Consider the following 18,763-nt stretch of genomic DNA (forward strand, 5'->3'; position numbering starts at 1 on the left):
GGGAATAAAGAATTTCCATGGAAATGGAGGAAGAACGTTCGCAAGAATCTCATTGAGAAGACGTAAATGTTGACCATGGTGGTCTTTATTCTCTAAAGAGAATAATACAATGCGTATTATGTCGTAGAGGTCGATGTCATGTCGAGACTGATATTCAGACTCGAGATTATCAGTTATATACTTTTATCGATCGGGATTTATATCTCACTAAAGCGTCACTCCGTATGCTTAAAGTCGAGTAAACGTCCCGATTGTTATGCAGCTATTTAAATAATTAATTAACATAATAACAATTAAATATATATTAGAATTTTCTCCCATCCCAATCTTTCCACTTTCTCACACACGCTCTTGTGATTCTTTTTTCATCTTCAATAGCGATAGAATTAATTTCGAAATATTGGGTTTACATTTATTTTTAATTCGTATGCCATTTTTAAAAGTTTTTTTTTTTACTATAAGCTATAAAATATGAAATATAAAGGAGATTTTTGTCTCCTTTTTGCTCAAACAATTATAAAAATGTACAAAATCATTATTACGTAATTTTGTAAAAATAATTATCAATAAATATATCAACAATTAATATCTTACGATCCAATTATCGTTACGTAAATAAATACGTGGAATTAAAATCAGATAGCAGACTAGGTATCCCAATCGTTCGCTTATCAAAATATCTATACACTATGAATTTCAACCGACTACCGCGAATTTTTGCGAGCGTGGCGAACGAAGGCGACACTCGTGCAACGACGAATTCCGCTTCGATGGGCCTAGAAGTCCTTCTTCTTCTCCTTACCCACCAGAATGTTGTCGTGGTAACTGATCTCTTGTCCAGCGACAGCGGGATGCAAGTAATGCGGTTCCACGTCAATCTTTTCCTTCACGTCCGAGTCCAATACAAGGGAGTGATGCGGTCCGTGATGAAGGTGTTGCTGCTGTTGCTGTTGGTGTTGATGCTGATGCTCGTGCTGGTGCTGATGATGATGCTCATGCTGGCCTTCCTCGTCCTCTTGGTTGTACTTCTTAAACATTTCCTTTAATTTTTCCAAATCGACTTCCTCCTCGTATTTAGAGAACAATTCCTTCATATGTGATTCGTCCAGTTTCTGCGAGTCTTTCAATTTCTTGACGAGTTGGAGGGTTCCTCCAACGGTTCGTTCGTTGGTTTGCGTTCCGTCTCTCGTCGTATTCTTCGAGGCGTTTAAGTTCGGGTCCAGCAATAAATCGGGCGTTTCGTGCGCCACGTTCACATTCTTGTCCAAGTTCTCCTCCGTCAGGGACTGCAGCAAGGTGTTGTAGTCCGGCTTGATCTTCGAGGTCTCCATGCAGGAACTGCAGGAACAGTTTGTGATGATTTGCACCTTCTTTTGCATGGTCACCGGATTATTCTGCTCGTCTTTGCAATCTAGTGTAACCTGAGAATAACACGGGATAATTTCTAATAAGAGCATGTCAAAGAAATCGAATACTTTGCAATATTTTTAAAACTTTGCTAATTTGTACATTTACATAGTAATTTAATTTTTGTCAAACTTATAGTTCAAAAAATTATAAGAACCAAAAAAAGTGTTATAAATCGTACATACTTTCAAAAATACGATTATCTAATAAAATGCAACTTTGTTATGACTAGTCAATCAATTTTATCAAGTGCATAAAGATAAAGAGGATAAGAGTTAAATACTTTTAGCTTTTAATCAACGGTGAGAAATATTCTTAGATTCTTACATATATAAGTTATTTATTGTAAGAAAATAACAGAAAGCAAATATGGCTTAAGCGATAAAAACATTATTGAGTTTCAAAAACTCACAATCTTTATATTGATAGACTCACAGTATGCCAAACGCTATCCAGAGGTTGACAAGAATCGCAATAAGGTCTTATGAGATCACCAGGTGCGGAGGGTTCACTATGAGGGACCATGTATGAGAAACAAGCGCCGACGCATACGTTGTTGTCCAATTCCTGCGAAGAACACTGAGGCCATGTCACTACTTGCTTTATAGGTGTCGTCTTGCACCAGCTATGCTTATCAGGATACAGCACGATGTTGTGAACCTAACAAAAATTTATGTTTTTTGTGAGTTTAATCAAATATATATAAAAAAGCTATTAAATTAAATAATTTACAAAACTATTGTTTCACAGAAATTCTAATCAAAGAAAATACGTTCAATAAATGGATTGGATAATTTTAAGATAAAGTTAATGAAGACAAACCTTATGTTCACGATGAGCACTGAGTAGAGCAGAATGCATCATTAACAAGAACGTCATCGTAAACAGCCGCCATATCGTCCCCATGATTCCTGAAACAGTACAAAGAAATCAAGAATATCTTTATAATTTAGTCAAATAATGAATAAAATAATTAAGATATTTAGAAGCTCGGTCAATATTATTTTTTCTTTGCGACTGAAGATATAGGAGATTCGTGCGACCACGATTGCGAAATTGCAGCAGTGGAAAATGGAGCAGCGAAAGGAAGAAAGACTTTAATGTAAATTTTAATTTCTTCTACAAATCGACGGAAGCACTGCAGTTTGCATCGGGCATATTAAGTATTTGGAGGATTATTTTTCCGAATGGATGATCGCATACGATGTCATCTGAAGCCGTTAAGATAGCGTACTACTTTAACTCGAGTTTTCAGGTTCAATGACTGATTGAAATTGTGTCATCAAGATTTACCAGTACGATGTCTTGTTTATTTCTTTTTACTTTTGTGTGTATTCGTAACATTCATAACTTTATAAATCATTATATTCAGTGTATTGACGACGAGGAACATATATAGATTTTAAAGTTGTTGTGAGAAATGTTTAACTACTAGTCTCTCAAAGTAATTGTGATGCATATATAAGTATGACGGAAAGATAGCATCCGAATAAATTACTTTGGCCACTGAGAAATTAATTAGATGGCTCGCGTGCGACCACCAAGTATCCGTAAAAAGATGCATCGAAAGTTATGGTCCGCTCGTTTCGGCGCCAAACGAAGGAACGGGTTCTCGTTATTGGGTGATGGCGCGATGCGTTTCATTCATAGATCGTTAAGGGTGATCTCCGATCTCAATGTGGCATGCTCGAATTTTAACTTTCCGAGATTTCGAGATAAAGGAAGTTCGTGTTTCCTTAGAGCTTGGCGCATAGGCAAGGGAATTCGTCGTGGATGTCCCCGCCATAAATAGCGGCGGATTTTAGGCACTAGCCATGGGAACGCGATGCACTCCTTCCGGCGATATATATATTTTTTAAAGCCAGCGGAATGTGTGGCGTCTGAAAGAGAGAGACAAAAGATAAAGAAACGTGGTCTCCCTTTAAATATAACAAAGTAAAAACAATGAAGATGAACATTTCACAAATAAAAAGAGTTTACTAATGTAAAGAAGAAAAAGAAAGAAAAGTAGAGGAAAGTTTAGATATATCTCGTTAATAACTTGTTTCTTTTGCGCGACTTAAATATAAAAAGAGTTAAGAGTTACATAAATGATAGTAATCGTAAAGAAGCGAAAAAGGGTAAATAAAAATAATGGTATAACAAAATCTGCGACAAACACATACATATGTGTACATTTAAATATATAAATGTTTATCTATCTAATATAAAAAAAATACAGCTTTAAATACATGCGTATTATGAACGTTTCGATTTATTAAGGGTTAAATCTTTCCCAACTACATCAACGACATTGATATGAATGTTGAACCAAAAGGTTCGTGGTTCCAATTACGTGAACCCTATTGTTTTTTCGGCTGCACCGAAAAAAAGGAGTACGGAAATCGAGAAATCTCGCGATGTTGCATGGATACTCGTGCCGTCCTTCGAAGGATTCACGTCCTCGTCGGGACTCGCGAGCTGAATTCCTGACAACGGCAAGAATCTTGTCCCTCGCTGGACAATTGGTCGCCGGCATTTCCAGAGAGAGGATCGATTTTTCGTCTCCCGCCGTCTTGTTCACGATGCATTTCGATTTCGATCCTATACCTCTGTCTTTCTTCGTCGCTTCATTTTCTGCCCGTTCTCCTCCGTTCTCCTCTTTTTCCTCCTATTTCACAACTTCCACTATATCCGTCCAGTCCTATGAATGCGTTCGGTTCACAGGAAAGATCTTTTTCTTCATTCCCCGCAACGCAACCCTTCGTTCTCCTTTATTCTCACGTAGAATCTCTTTGATCTTCTGTTTTTTATTTCAAGTTCTAAGAACTATGGTGCAGTCAGGGCTGCAGACCAATTTCGTGAAATTGAGAGAAACCATTGGAATATTTGAAACAATCGAAAAGAAAGTGTGTAAAACGAAAAATAGAGAGTAGCTTTTTCAATATCTTTTTATAGTTAACGACATATACAATTATTGTTAAACGCGAGACAATAGATTGATTTCTTTCTCTCGATAATACTGTTGAATTTATCGTATCGCAGGGATAAATCTTATTCTTGCTTGGGATCTGTTTACAGGGTGCAACTTGAGAAATACGAAGAAACGTATCACGTTTCAAAAATTAGGCCTCTCGAGTAATTCTTGTTGAATCACCCTGTATACTTTAAGGCCGCGAAGGTGTGGGCAACACGGCGCGGCGCGGCCGCCCGTCCCATTTCTACGAGCGGAGATTTGAATGACCGAATAGGATGCAGCAGGGACGTACTCGAGTAAGATGTTACGATTAACAATGATTACCGACATTTTCGAAATTACAAGATTATCAAACCTTTAGATTTATAAGCAAATTACGTTTTAATTCAGTTTAAATAAATTCACGTAAAATATATATATTTGACTTGATAAAATCGATATATACGCTAAAATAAAAGCTAGCTTCCTGGCATCGCTGGTAAAATCGAATTTGATGCCATTCTATGTGAAATATTAAACTTTGTTATAAATTATTCTTACACCTCGGAATATCGATCAATGTCTTCCAGAGAGTTACAGACAATATTAACGGTAACTAATTAAATTAATTGTCTCTTTACATTTATCTAATTAAATCAATGTATATTTTTAAGAAATTTATACATCCAATTACATAGATTATTATATTCGATCGATGTTGCTTTATAACTCGGAAGTAGTCCTTTCTTTCCTCTTCCAAATTTGCATGTTGGATGCAACGCTCTGCGTTGTGGTATTATATTGTTCTTAAGATACGAATATATACTTGAAGTTATATATTCCGCAACATGGAATGGCTACGGCCCTGCAATGGCCACAGCCAGAAGTCCAAAGCTCTTTGTTGCTGCGCCACCTTCTCTTCTCGCCTCTGGGTCCGTGTCGGTGGCACGGAGGACCTCCGGCCCACCTCCTTCTTCGCCTCCATCTCGGTCCCGTGCCTTCGATTTGCTCGTGTCCTCGAGATACCGAGAGAAGATGAAGAGAGCAAGAGAAAGAGAGAGAAAGAGAAAGAGAAAGAGAAAAAGAAAAAGAGAGAGAGAGAGAGAGAGTAAGAGAGATGCGCGGTGGGAGGGAGTGAAAAGGCAATAGGATAAAAGCGAAGAAAGAAGGATGAAACGAGAGAGAGGATCTTGCGCCCAGCCGCGAGATTAATTTGATTTTCAAGCAAATTTGACGCGCCCCCGAGCCTAGGCGGTACCGGCACAAAGGGTGCCGCGCCTGTCCGCCCATATGTGTGCCCCATCGAAATCTCCGACGGTTTTCCATCGATCCTCCTGATCGTTGATTCTTCTTTATCTATCCTCCGTCGACAGCGCGGTGCTTGACGAGATGATGCGTTCGTTATAAAAGCGCGATGCGTATCACAAGTATTTTAACGTTAGATATTAGATCGTAAGAAACTGAAACATCAAGATAGTTAGCTATATACATTTATGATGTCAGCAGCAAAGAAGATAACGCAAACTTTCTTTGCGTTCTTTGCAACTTTCTTTTCACGCACATTTTACAACAAAAGATTTTTAATAAAAATAATATCGCGTAATACTTATTTATTTTTTCTTATTCCAATAATTACATGAAAAATAAATTAAAAGAAAATAGCTATTATATTTTTGAAAAAATGCTCATTATTCGCTATCTATATAGCTATGCTTCACATCGCAATATTAAAATACAACAAGGGATAAAAAGAGAAAAGGAGAAAGAAGGATTTTATCTATCGGTGAAAAGCATTCTGCGATAATACGTTGTCGCATGTTGATCAAAGTCATACAACTTCTACGATTTTAATTCCCTCTCCATAAAACTACTACGCCAACCACCTTCGCCAGCATGCTTTCCTCGACAACTGTAAGCGATAATAGATCACACGTAATTATATTTAATCCTGCATGCGGGGTCGCGTGGTTGCTCAACGCCGCGCCGTAATGACATCGTGCTGTTTTTCTCGTAATGAAATCATCCATGCAGCGGTAGAAAATAATATTATTCCTGCTTCTTCTGGTGCCAAGTTGCATGCGCGCCCGCCGATCAACCTGCGGTCCGTGTATAATACTTGGCCGGGACAGAAGGATCCGGTCGCCTCGAAGTTCAATCTCCCGAACTTAATGATCCGGTGCATGGCCGAACGATCCGGAGATGACGGCGAGTGATATATCTATAATTAGGTGTCTCGGGTTTTAATCTCCCATTGGTTTTAATGAAAATCTCCACCCCCCGTTTTGACATACCCTAATTTCATATTTCGTTGGGACGCCAGCATGGTCTGGCGTTTTTTCCTTCTTTCTTCTATTTTCTTCTCTCTTTTTTTACTCTTTGAGATATTGGGATACCGTGAGCGAACTAATAGATGGCCCAGGGGTACAGGGTGAGCTTGAAGAATAGAGAAGGAGTAAGGAAATAAAAGAGAAGTCGGTTGCGCGAGGGTGCGGATCGCGAGAGAATACCCGAAGGAAAGACAGAGAAGGCGAGGTAGGGCCCGCAGGGTACGAGAAGGAGAACCAGGAACGGGCGAGTACGAGGGAGACGGACGGCGCCGAAAAAAGGAGTTTGCCAACAGCACTGGGGGATGCCCCGAAAACACGCTGAACGTGTGGCGCCATTTCGGTTCCTTTTTTTTCCTCTATCTTCTTCGTCGTCGCTGATCCCTCCGCGATTCCTCGTGCTTTTGTTTCTTCGCCCATACTAATTCTTCGCGGGCTGCACGGCGTGCCCGGAACGCGTGTGGGGAACCGAACCGGAGTCCGTGAGAAGGGGACAGAGGGATGGGGACGAACTAGGCGGAAGAGGACTTACACGAGCTTTGCTCCATTCCCTCGTGATAAAGTAGCTCGTGTTTAAAATATATCGATTTTTCTTTTGTTTTACGTTTTTCTTCTTGCGAAAAAATTGCATGCAAAACGTTTCTTACAAAAGTATCTAAAGAAAAATCTCTTTAATTTTGTTTAATTGTCCATGCTCCAATTGTTGGCATTAAAATATCGTCGTTCTTTTTATTTTATAGATTAATTCTGCATATACTTTCAAAAGATACGTTTGCTCTAAAACACTTGAGCTCGTTTTTATTTCACAGCTCTAGCTTTACGTTGAATTGTAGAAGGAGGAAATGAAGGTGGAGGTGGCAGAGTCAACGAGGTGGCCCCGCGTAAACGCAGCACACGCGACTCGTGTGCGCGTTACTATAGGAGCTCCCTCGGCATGGTGTGGTGGCCCCCGTGAGCGCAGACCACATACCTGCAAACGAATGCTCTTAAAAGGGAGGGCAGAGCCAAAGAACAGGTCGTTAAAATGTAATGACATTGTTGTTTTTAATGCTCGCCTCTTTAAAACGGTCTCTTTCGTCTTCCTCGAGCCTGCCAGCTACTTCTGGCGCTACCAGCCCCCCTCGACCCGTTTACTCGTCCGGCCAAAACCCCTTTAGCACTCTTCTTCCTTTCCTCGTTTACGTGAAAGACAAGGAGAAACTAATTGAGGAATTACCCATCCTTTTTCTATCGACGCTGTTGCTTAGAAATATCCAGTTACATTGATTCTTCTGCGAAAGCACTTTTTAAGCTTCAAAAGAATATTGTGGAACGTAAAATAATTGACAAGCCACCTTTAACAAAGAATTTATCTTAAAAATAAAAAGATATGAATCTCGAAGATAGAATTATATATTAATAACATAATATAACAATTATAACAAAGACTGCTAAAAACTATTTAAAAATTACAATAACATTTTTAAAAGAAAGAAAAACGGAAAAAATAGAAGAGGAAAAGATAAATAATAATTTATATTAGAAGATTTAATCGTATTTTCAACAAAACTTTTATTTGATGCCAAAAATGAAAGTATTCAAGAGAGAATACATTTCCATGTGCATACGTTTTATTCGTGAAAGATATTACAACGCATAATCGACGAAGACGATTTGGAATCTCGAAACGTTAATATTCTCACCTTGTCGAACACCTATAAGACCGACCAATTAAGTCGGACGGTAGCTGTGAGCTGTGGACCAATCGTGGACAGTCTCCGTTAGAAAGGAACCGATTATGGGTTCGCTACCGCGCAACAGTTTAGCTTGGAACTTAACTGTTGCGTCTAAGAAGAGCTATCATTAAATCCGGAATAGGGGTCCGAGCATTAGGATTAGTGGCCGAAACGTTTTGGATAGGCTTCTGTATCGCTCGAGTTCGTCCCCGGGCCTCTCACCCACGAAGGAGGAGGACCGCGATCATCGTAATTCGATCAGCTGGTATTGGGTTCCTTGTTCCTCGAAGCGGAGGTACCAGAGATTGTACCACGCTCTCGGAATACTCGAAGAAGAAAGCGCAAACGCATTCCGGAAGATTTTCAGCCATGCCTAACTCGATCCGAATTTAGAGATTTTTTTCTTTAAATCGTTAACAATAAAATCGAATGCTGGGAATTAAGCCCTCTGACGTTTCCACAATCCTCCATCGAAGTATTTAGAATTCCGGAGTGGTGAGAGTGCGTCTATTGTCGCGTGCACGCGTTCGGGCGTCGGCGCAAGAGCATCGCGTATATATGCATACATACATTACATACGGGGGACATACATGCATACATGCATTCATGCACATATACATAGATGCACATGCACATGCACACAAATATGCACGAACGAATGCGCTTCGAATTTCGCAAGAGACAGACGAACTCTCACTGAACGCAGACTTCGCTTTCTGAGAGTCAGCGATTTTCGGAGCAGCTGGAGAGCAAGCCTGAATCGTAGCAGCCGATAAAAAGAGTAGCTACCTCAAAATATACATAACGAGCGAGTTCAACTCGCTCTCTCGCGGAGGCTCGCGTCGTGATCTGACTTCAAGTGTGCTAGGGAAGTCTTGGCTTTTCTTCAGAGAGACTGTCACTCACCTCGGTGTACACGTCACCTTCGTTGTCGCTGTTTCGCTCGCGAACTGCGCACCAACAGGCCGCCGGTTTCCTCGCGTGAGCACACAGAGCAACAGGTATTCTAGTCGCTACTCGAGCGACTAAGAATCTCGCGTCTCTCGCGAGAGGACGGAGAAAGGAAGAGAGAAATCGCGATCGCCGGATTCTCCAATCGGTGAGGCAAAATGCGCGGAACCGTTCGCGAGAGTGCGTACAAGAACCTCGACCTTTTCGAGTACTTGGAGGCTTCCGATACCACGAAGCTGAGAGCCGAACCGAGCTAAGTTGAACACGAAACTGTGCTGCCGATCTCTCGTGTTCCGTTCTCCTCCTCTTCCCGCTTACCCGCCGCCTCCTTCTCTTCTTCTTCCTCCACCTCCACCACCGGGTTCTCCCCTTCAGCTCCTCCTTCTACTCGCGGTACGCGTTCGGTTCCCGTTCCGCGCCGCGTTCCCGTTCCATTCTCCCTCTTCGTCGATCTCGCGCCTCGGCATCGACGTTCTCCGCAGGTGCGACAGAGCGGAGAGAAAGGACGACGGGGCCAGCAAGGCGAATACGAGGAGGGGAAGAGATCAACCGTGAGCACGGGAAAGAGATCTCCCGACTACCACCTCTCTACAAAACGCGTCGCGCGTACTGTAAAAAGCATATCGCCCGAGGCGTTACACCGCGAACCAGTAAAACTTGTCGTACGCTGATATCGCGCGTTCATCGATCGTAGCGCGAGAGACCGAGCTGCGTGCAATTGCCGGTCTCGGAGCGATGTGCGGCGCGAAGGTGATGAAGAGGAGGATTCAGGGATGACGAGTCGGACGCCGCGACGCGCGCCTTCGTCGACGTTAACGAGATCAGTCTAGGTCCGCCGCGGTCTGCGAGAATTCGGCGCCGGGCAGCTAGAAGCTGCTTCCCTCTTTTCCCTCACAGTCTCTCATAATCTTATTGTTAGCTCTCGGTTTTTCTCAATATTCATCTACGGCTCTTCGAAGTTTATAATTTTTAGACGACATTTTACCTACAATTATTTAAATTTACAAATGTGTTGTATCTTGCAAATACGCTAAGGACCCTACAAATGTAAATGTGCCTATCGTATTGGAAACTAAATCAGAAATTAAATTACGAATTAACGACCAAATAAACAAAAAGAAAAGACTGTTTGTACTGTGCAATTTTTCTCATACTTTGCGTTATTCCGCCGTTTAGAGCCGTTTGATTCGCTTTATCGTTGGTCCCAGAGTCTCTTTTACGTATCGTAGCAGGTCCTTGCACTTTTGTTCCGTATCCGTATCTTCGGAACTACCCCAAATGATCAGACCATCGGCACCGAGGCTGGCAATCGTGCTGAACGCACTCTCCGTATCTTTCTGTGCAGATAAATCCTCGGAATCGATACCGGAATGTCTTGATTGATGTTGGAACATTTGAAGGAGCTTGAAAAGACTTACCTTACTCAAGAAGTTATTTCTGTGATCCTGATACTTGAACCAGTAATATGGAAGAATTTGTTGTTTGCTCGGACATTTTTCCGCGATACGTATCGCCTCTGACACTCTGCCCTTCACGAAGCCCACTCGATTCTCTTCTTCGATCTCCTGTCTCAAGTATACGGAAGGCAAGTGCATGTCCTCGAGCGTGAAGAGCCAAGACATTCTACGAAAATTGTTGCCTATGATTAACGCCGATATTCTGGATCCTCGACCGTTCTTTTATCACTTCACGCGATTAGATAACGCCCCACTAACGAAACTGCAGGTTGGTTTTTAACACCCTGCTATCCTCGACATTGACCTATTTCGGCATAAACATCGTAATCTTAATACGCGATCCATAATCGTTTTGTATCCGGAATGACATCATTATCGTAAATCAGCCGGTGAATTAAACACTGTGCTCATAAATTCTTTTATCCGGCGGTAAAGCGACACGATAAAACACGACCCTGATGCTAAGCTACGGAGATCGCGAGATCATCTCGAGATTTGCCCGTTCCGTGCAAAGTGTATAGTGACGCGCTTACATATATACGTTACTAAATTATATACACGCTATCAGATGTTGAATTATTGATCCTCCTCGGACATATTACTCACCCGTCGTTCTCTACCATAGTCTGACGATTGCAGTGTGAGGTGCGTTGGCCAGGAGTCTGATTAAAGCAATGTGGATAACCGTAATAGCCCCATGAGGCTTTAGGCCGAAGCTTCTTTGCCATCTTCAAGGTCTCTTCCATGAATACTCTGCCGTATTTTTCGAAGCGACGCTTCGCTTCCTTTTTGATGGCTCCGTCGCTCCAATTGGGATGTTTCTCACGTTCCAGATTTATAGACAGAGTTTTGTAGGGTTCGAGAGAGGCCCAATTTTGTCGGAAGATCGGCCGCCAGCTCTCGAAGTCTATCACGCCAATACCGCTAAACGACCCATCAGGGATTTGCTTGATCAAGTGCTTCTGGAACGTCTCGAGATGTTTCTTCAAATCCCCTTCTTGAGGAACGCCACCGTTTCTTTTCGTTACGATTCCTGAAAATACAGAAATCAATTAAAATCTTTCAGAAAAATATCTGAAATCAGATTTCCTAACCTAACCTAACCTAACCTGATTAGAATCATTAACAGATATCTGTTATGTAGATGAGATTATTAACAAATATAAAAGTGTTTCCAAAACACGTCTTTTATAGATATCTTTGAACAATTTTATTCACTGATAAAATGCTTTTTCAGTAACTTTTAACTTACCAGTTTTATCGGTTAACAACGCTGGGAACATTCCAGGATCATAAAGGATCGCGATCTCTTCACCGCGAAATTTATCCAACGTGTTTTGACGAATTCCAAAATCCTTGAGATTCTCGAATATCACGTCGTATTGATTGCACATAAAGCTGGGCACGTTCCAATAAACATCGAACTGCGACGGGTTGCCTGCCGCGGGGGTCGTTGTACCGAAGCTGGACAGAAACACGCGAGGTGACTCGAGAGCGTGGACAATGACACTCATTAGATAAGATATTTTCGGTCGGATTCTTTCGGATGCCTCGCATTTATAGGATCTCTAGGATTGGATTAGCAACCCTCGTATTACGTAGCAGTATATTTAGTTTAAGAAGACGTGACGGAGTATTTAAAAATATAATTTACTTACAATGATGCAAGTGAATTTAATAGATATTTTAATATAGAATCGAGAGATATTTATAAATTAGTTAAAAGTTAGAACATTTCATATTTGATAGATATCAAGGAAGGGTGACAAATTGTTTGAAAATTAACTGATAAAACTAAAGTACACTCAATTACATATCTAATACGTATGCGAGAAGGTCAACGAATTATTTGAAAATGAAAACTAAACTATTTCTTATTTTTATTTTATTTTTTATTCTTATTATTAATCAAAATTAAGCTATTTTTGAGCGAGTTTCGCGATTTTCAGAGAGTCGGGGAATATATATAGTATTCTTCAAGCAAAATACCCGAAAAAAGTGGCGGCCGCGACAGACACAAAGGCAAAGATCAGAGAATATCGGATTAGTAACATCGTGATAGTCTGGTCCACGTTTGGATGATGAAGTTTCGCAGAATACTATAGACTTCGGTGGTAACGAGCCACTCGTTGGTGAATTACAAACTGACGTTCGAACGTCTCGGAAGTTTTGCGATATCGAGGCGCCACTAATTAATCAATTGGCAAAGTGGTGCCAAAACAATGGGGGTCCGCGTGAGAACGAGGACCCTCCCACAATGATCAGACGTTTACGTCGTTAGTACACTAAGTGTGCGACTGAATTCCGCTCGATTTCAGGCCAGTATTTATTCCGCATCGTGTGTCTCGTGTCTTCCCCACCTACTCCTGCTCGTCCACGCCTCGTAGTGTTATCTGGCTCCGGGTATTGTTCGATGATTCGACGTTTCCGCTTTTTGCACATATCCCTCCCCTCGTGTTTTTTCCCTCTTTTTTGCTTGTTATTATGCCGCAGTACAAAGGACACGTGAGCGCCCGCGAGTAAATATTGCGCTCTCGATGAGCATCTATCTCGACATTTACTATATTAACACGACTCGAGATCGATACGAGCGTGTCTGGTCAGGAACTTCCTGGATGATGAAACACGATGTAGTCTCTCGCGAAAGAAACGTCGTGTCTCTTTCTCTCTGTTTCCACGATGAAAAACTTTCTGTCACTTTAAAACGATCAGATAGTTAACAAGTAGTTAACAAGTGATTATGATCAGACGGCCACTTCTCACAAAAGGAATTTCTTCGAGGTTCTTGCACAATCGCAAGAAATATTTTATTATAAAAGCATTGAGGAAAGTGTAACTTCAATAAATGATATACGTTAAGAGACATGTTTTTGTAATTATGTCTATATGCAGCTGTCATGGGGTATACAAATATTTGATATATAAAAATATCGTGATTATTTGATTATCTTTATCGTTACCAAAAACAATTCGTATGTTCAGTTGCAGAAATTTTAATGGAAAACGTAACTTTGTGAAAAATAACTAAAACATACTTCTTTTTAATTTCATGTCATAAAATTTTTTTTTTAATATATGCGATTAATTAAAAGAGAAGTAGATATATAGAAATCTAGAAATATACAAAAAGAGTACTGCTTGAATAAATAAATATCCGTGCATCCGGGTGTACACACACAAAAAAAGCATTACCATATTCAATTATAATATTATTTAGCATTTTGATATTATTTATGCAACACTCTATTAAAATATTGACGTAGATATGACAATTTTGTCAGACCATGTATCTTGTTATTATTGGTTTCCTCGTAAGAAAACCACGTCACGTTTGCAGGTATTACAGCAAGCCCACATTTATTGTATCCCTGACTCAGTTTTTCTGGCCATCGTTTAGCCCCGTTGCATTAACTAAGGGCCGTCGTTTATATCAGTTAATTAGTTTCACTAGGAATTCGAATATATTTAGATGCAAATTTATCGCTGCTAGAAAACACGGCTGTAAACAAGCAATAGTTATATTCGGCCCATATCTACCGATCGCTAGCGATATCGTTCGATCGACCGTGTTTGTAGAATATGTTCGTTCAAGGTGGAACGGCATCGCTCGGTGTCCTCCTGCCTGCTCAACGTCATTGATCGATCGTTTGAACATACGACGGGTCTACAAATTTATCGAAGGTCCGTCATTATTCGGACGTCGCCTTCCTATCTAAAAGCGAAATGTAAATTTTAACCGGTTAATCGCTACGGGTACATCACTAGGTTTTCTCTCTTATCTTCAGAAAGACCTTGCGCGCCGGCCGTGAGTTAGGCTGTAACACGATGGTTTACTCACGATGCTCACGATAATATAATAAAAAGGATACTGTTGCGCAATCTTTGTGTCTTGAGACATATAAAATGTAAAAATAAATCTTTTATCGATTATTCTACTATAGCTATTTTTCTACTAAAAACAGAAAATTTATAACGTGTGACGTAATTATTCTACGAATGTAACTTCGCGAGATAAAACTTTATTCTTTTATTGGGATCGACTGGTGTAATTTTCTGAGGAAAAAAAAAAATTTATATACATACATACACATACATTTATATACATATATGTATGTATACAATGTATAGATAGTATATATTCCCTGTTCTTTTTATCAGAACTATTAATTTCTTAAAACGAGGTTAAAGAAGTACATATATTTGATACCTGCAATCAAATGGGTGTTTTTCTTTTTGATATTGCTCGAAACTGGTTTTTTTTACATGTGTGTTTCATGTCTCACATATCTAATCGAGACTAGGAAAAAGAATCCTGGGTTATATAACTCTGAAGTGAGTTCTACAGCCGCTATATATAGGGAGCTTTCCAGCAAGTGACACAAGCCGACACAAACGTTCTATCTTTCTTTTTTTGGCAATGTGAGTAACAAAGACAAAACGATACCTGTGTCGACTTGTGTCGCTTGCTGGAAAGCTCCCATAGGTTGCTAATAATAAAATTAACAGCGTGAAAAATCCTGAATACATATAACCAATTTTTTATGGATATGGATGCGTGAACGTAATCGGGACAAGATAAGACATTAGAAATTCATCAATATTCATCATTTTCAATAAATGTCATTTTATTTTTAACTTGTCTGTCACTCACACTCCGGCATACGTTGTCGTCTAATTAGCCGAAAAGGTGTAAAGGAAAAACGGATAAAGAGTTATCTGGCGTCTAAAGGCTTACATGATTGAAAATCGAAAATCCTCAGATGATTACGGAATGGCTTCCCGTATAATTGCTATTAATTATGCATAATGCTTATCTACATTTGTTCGAGTTACGCAGATACGTATATACACGTGCGCTGTACAATGCACAATTTATCCCGATCGTGTATAATCCAATCTAGAATCTTCAGAGGCGCCAATGACAAAAACAAGAGCGATTTTCGAGGGATTATCCATTCTGAATTATCCATCTCGTAGGATCGGTTGCCGATCCTTCAAGAAAACTCAGAATCCTTTTGACCGCTATAAATATGTTTACGTAGTCCTATTGGTAAGAAAGATTACGGTTGCCCTTATCTCCATCTAACAACGCTGACTTTATTGCGTTGCTATATGTCCCCTGTTTGCTCATACTTAATCGCTATTTCTCAATCTCTTGCGAGATCATACATGCAAAAGATCTTCTTTCTTTTTTTTATACAGCGATTCTCTGAGCTAGAAGTCTACTGAAGCACAAGACCGATTTTGCCGGGTGTCATACTGGGACAACGCCAATTGTATAGATAATATTGAAGATTGCCATCGCCAATCCCGAATTTGAGGGGCTCTAAAAACTCCTTGTTGTCCATGAGATCCAAGGCATTAAACACATCAAAACCCAACTACAAATAAAGACCATTCTGTGTCACATTCGGTTCTTGTTCGAGAAGGCTGTACATATAGGAAATAAAAACTTACGTCACGCGCTGATATTAAGGCATCCATCATTAGTTCGAGCCACGGAGTTGTGGTGGATACATTGTAGAAACTATACGCGGCCTTGAGGGTTTTGTGTGTCTGATGATGCATAATGGAGCTCGGCAATGTATAATAACTCACCATATCGGTGATTTTCCCTTCCTTCTCCACAACGAAGCTATTAATAATGCCGGTTTGCGGCAGAAACCAATGTTCAAACTCTTCGACTGAGAATACCGGAGCGAGATCGAACTTCTCTAGATACTGTAAGACAAATATGAATATATAGAAGATGGATGTTAAAATGATCAAATGTGTCAAAAAGTTCTGTTTACACTTACTTCCGTCAATATCTTATGCGCTTGTGGTATATCCGTGTAAACCAGCTTTCTGAAACCTGGTACTTTTGTTGTCTCTGGCAGTTTATATAGCTTTAAAGTCCTCTGCATCGTCATGTTGCGAGTAAGATGAGAGAACTTGATGTCAATTAATTTCTTTGGATTTAATGATCGATGCCAGTACCTAATACGTACATATCGATTAATTTACAGTTAATCAAGCGCAATAGATTCTCGCAGTAGATATATTTTTCTATATTGACCTGCATGTCGCGATAGGTTTTGGTAAAACGACTCCGGCAGTGTACACAGCTTGAAAGATACCCTTCAGATTTACTCTCCTCGTAATTTCGCGTATCAATACAGGTGCTACTCTCTTTGATCTTAGCTTCTTATGCACGCACAGAAAATTGATTTCCACCATCTTTTGAGAGCTGAAAATATTTTTAAAACATATTACGAAATAGAGCACGTACGCAAGCACACTTTGTGCAAGATACTTACTGACTGTAGACACGTAGAGTAGCTGGAATAGCAGAAATAAAACCGACTAGACGTCCGCTCTTGCTTACTCGCACCCCACAATGCCATTCTTTGCACCAGCCAGGAGGTTGCAGCGCCCATTTCAAAAAGTTAGGAGGATAATCAAATCTGAACATTGCGTCATCGTCTTCGACGTAGTTCTCTGAGAGTAATGTGTACAGTTCCGATAAGACCAGAGGATCATCTAGGTTCAAAGTATCCCACTGAAAATCTGCAGGTAGCGAATACGGCTCCGCCCTAATAGATGTCTTATCGGGTTCGATTGGCTCGTTACGTACAATTTTCTCATCTGGAAACCAGTAACATGAGTTTAGAGAAAAAATAACAATAACGTAAAATTTTCTATATGCCTTGATAGTTTACCCATTTTTGGTACAGGCTGCGTACTCCAAAATTGATAAGGCTTTTGCATCGCTTCCTCCTGAGTTTTGGCAGGTTTCTGTTGCATATTAAAGACCTCCATTGCCATCTGGATATCTTTTATAGAGATATTGCACGCACTAGGCATCTCCTGCTCTTCTTTATTGTTGTTATGATTTTCACTAGCTGCGTGTGCCGCCTCTTTCTTTTTTTTCCGAGCTTCTCTCTTCTTGGAGCTGTGATAAAATAACAAGTTTCTTAATGCAAAGCAAATAACTTTCATAGTTAAAAAATACGTTTAATAACATTAGACATTCAAAATTCAATTAATTGTATATAATCAATATATCAAAACCTACATATATAATAAACAATGAAAGATATATGTATAAAACAGAGGAAAATACATAAAATTCGTTTATTTGCACGTGTACAAAAGAAGCGACAATTAAAAAGCGCAAGGCTACGGCTCTCTGTTGTATTGATTAGATATCTGTCGACAAATTACATCAGAATGATGATTACAAGCCACTGACGGGAGCGAGCAGCGAGATGCGGAGAGATCGCTCCGAACTGAATCCAAATCATAATCAACTCGGGACGACCGCGTTTTGACGCGAATCGCGATCGGAAAATCGTCTGGAAATATTCGCTGAGAATTACGTGGCACGATTCAATAATTCGTAAAACGAATATAGGTTAAGACGGGGCGGCGAAATGCGAGGCGAGCTTCGTTACGATCGCGCCGCAAACGGAGTCGTGAGTCCCGAGCGGAACGAGGCGTTCGTCCGTGGCGTACCTCTTGTTCCGTGCATCCTTCTCGTGGGCCTCATCCTTCTTGGTTTCTCGCTCCGCGGCCTGACTCTTCTCCTCCATTTTAATATAGATTTTCGTCGCGACTCGCGCGTACACTGCGTACAGTGACGCTGCTGGAAAATATAGCCAGATGGAGGGACCATTTCCACGATCCACGCACGCGCGATGATGCACGTATTAGCAGACAGCAGACACTGTGTCGCTGAGACGCATTGACGCATTGCACATGTGTTGGGCGTTATCTGTATCAGAGAGAAGAATTCTGATTCTTTCTGTCTGTATATACCCTGAGACCCTGAGAAAGGCCAATTTCGGCCTTTTTCGCACCTACCGCCAGTACATCCATTTTCGAAATTGCATATTAGAGATATTTGACTTATAATATAAATATATAAAATAATAAATAAGTATCTATATATAATATCTATATGTTTAATTCATATCAGGATCATAAAGGAAA

General features: G+C 40.3%; 3 protein-coding genes across 5 annotated transcripts; all 3 read right to left on the reverse strand.

The window, feature by feature from the left end:
• Positions 1-67: 67 nt before the first annotated feature.
• On the reverse strand, positions 68-10,473 carry LOC139815298 (uncharacterized). Its single transcript, XM_071782110.1, has 4 exons — positions 9,288-10,473; positions 2,230-2,318; positions 1,843-2,067; positions 68-1,421 (listed from the first exon to the last, which is right to left on the reverse strand). Exons 2-4 carry the CDS (start codon positions 2,311-2,313, stop codon positions 777-779), a joined length of 954 nt encoding a protein of 317 aa, XP_071638211.1. The 5' UTR covers positions 2,314-2,318; positions 9,288-10,473; the 3' UTR covers positions 68-776.
• Positions 2,227-13,092, reverse strand: LOC139815296 (hyaluronidase-like). Of its 2 annotated transcripts, none has more exons than XM_071782109.1 (6): positions 12,779-13,092; positions 12,042-12,253; positions 11,396-11,822; positions 10,751-10,955; positions 10,487-10,669; positions 2,227-5,802 (listed from the first exon to the last, which is right to left on the reverse strand). In XM_071782109.1, the coding sequence occupies exons 1-5, from the start codon at positions 12,841-12,843 to the stop codon at positions 10,505-10,507; spliced, it is 1,074 nt and encodes a 357-aa protein (XP_071638210.1). In that variant the 5' UTR covers positions 12,844-13,092; the 3' UTR covers positions 2,227-5,802; positions 10,487-10,504. The 2 variants fall into 2 exon arrangements, with proteins under 2 accessions (XP_071638210.1, XP_071638209.1); XM_071782108.1 differs by lacking the exon at positions 2,227-5,802 and adding an exon at positions 5,938-7,636 and having other exon boundaries at positions 12,779-13,091.
• A 2,297-nt stretch (positions 13,093-15,389) lies between these two features.
• On the reverse strand, positions 15,390-18,447 carry Nmt (N-myristoyl transferase). Of its 2 annotated transcripts, none has more exons than XM_071782107.1 (7): positions 18,287-18,447; positions 17,491-17,723; positions 17,089-17,416; positions 16,848-17,018; positions 16,588-16,768; positions 16,247-16,510; positions 15,390-16,170 (listed from the first exon to the last, which is right to left on the reverse strand). In XM_071782107.1, exons 1-7 carry the CDS (start codon positions 18,361-18,363, stop codon positions 16,012-16,014), a joined length of 1,413 nt encoding a protein of 470 aa, XP_071638208.1. In that variant the 5' UTR covers positions 18,364-18,447; the 3' UTR covers positions 15,390-16,011. The 2 variants fall into 2 exon arrangements, with proteins under 2 accessions (XP_071638208.1, XP_071638207.1); XM_071782106.1 differs by lacking the exon at positions 18,287-18,447 and adding an exon at positions 17,996-18,280.
• Positions 18,448-18,763: the final 316 nt, after the last annotated feature.

The sequence above is a fragment of the Temnothorax longispinosus genome, chromosome 6, assembly GCF_030848805.1.
Source record: "Temnothorax longispinosus isolate EJ_2023e chromosome 6, Tlon_JGU_v1, whole genome shotgun sequence".
Classification (NCBI taxonomy): Eukaryota; Metazoa; Arthropoda; class Insecta; order Hymenoptera; family Formicidae; genus Temnothorax; species Temnothorax longispinosus.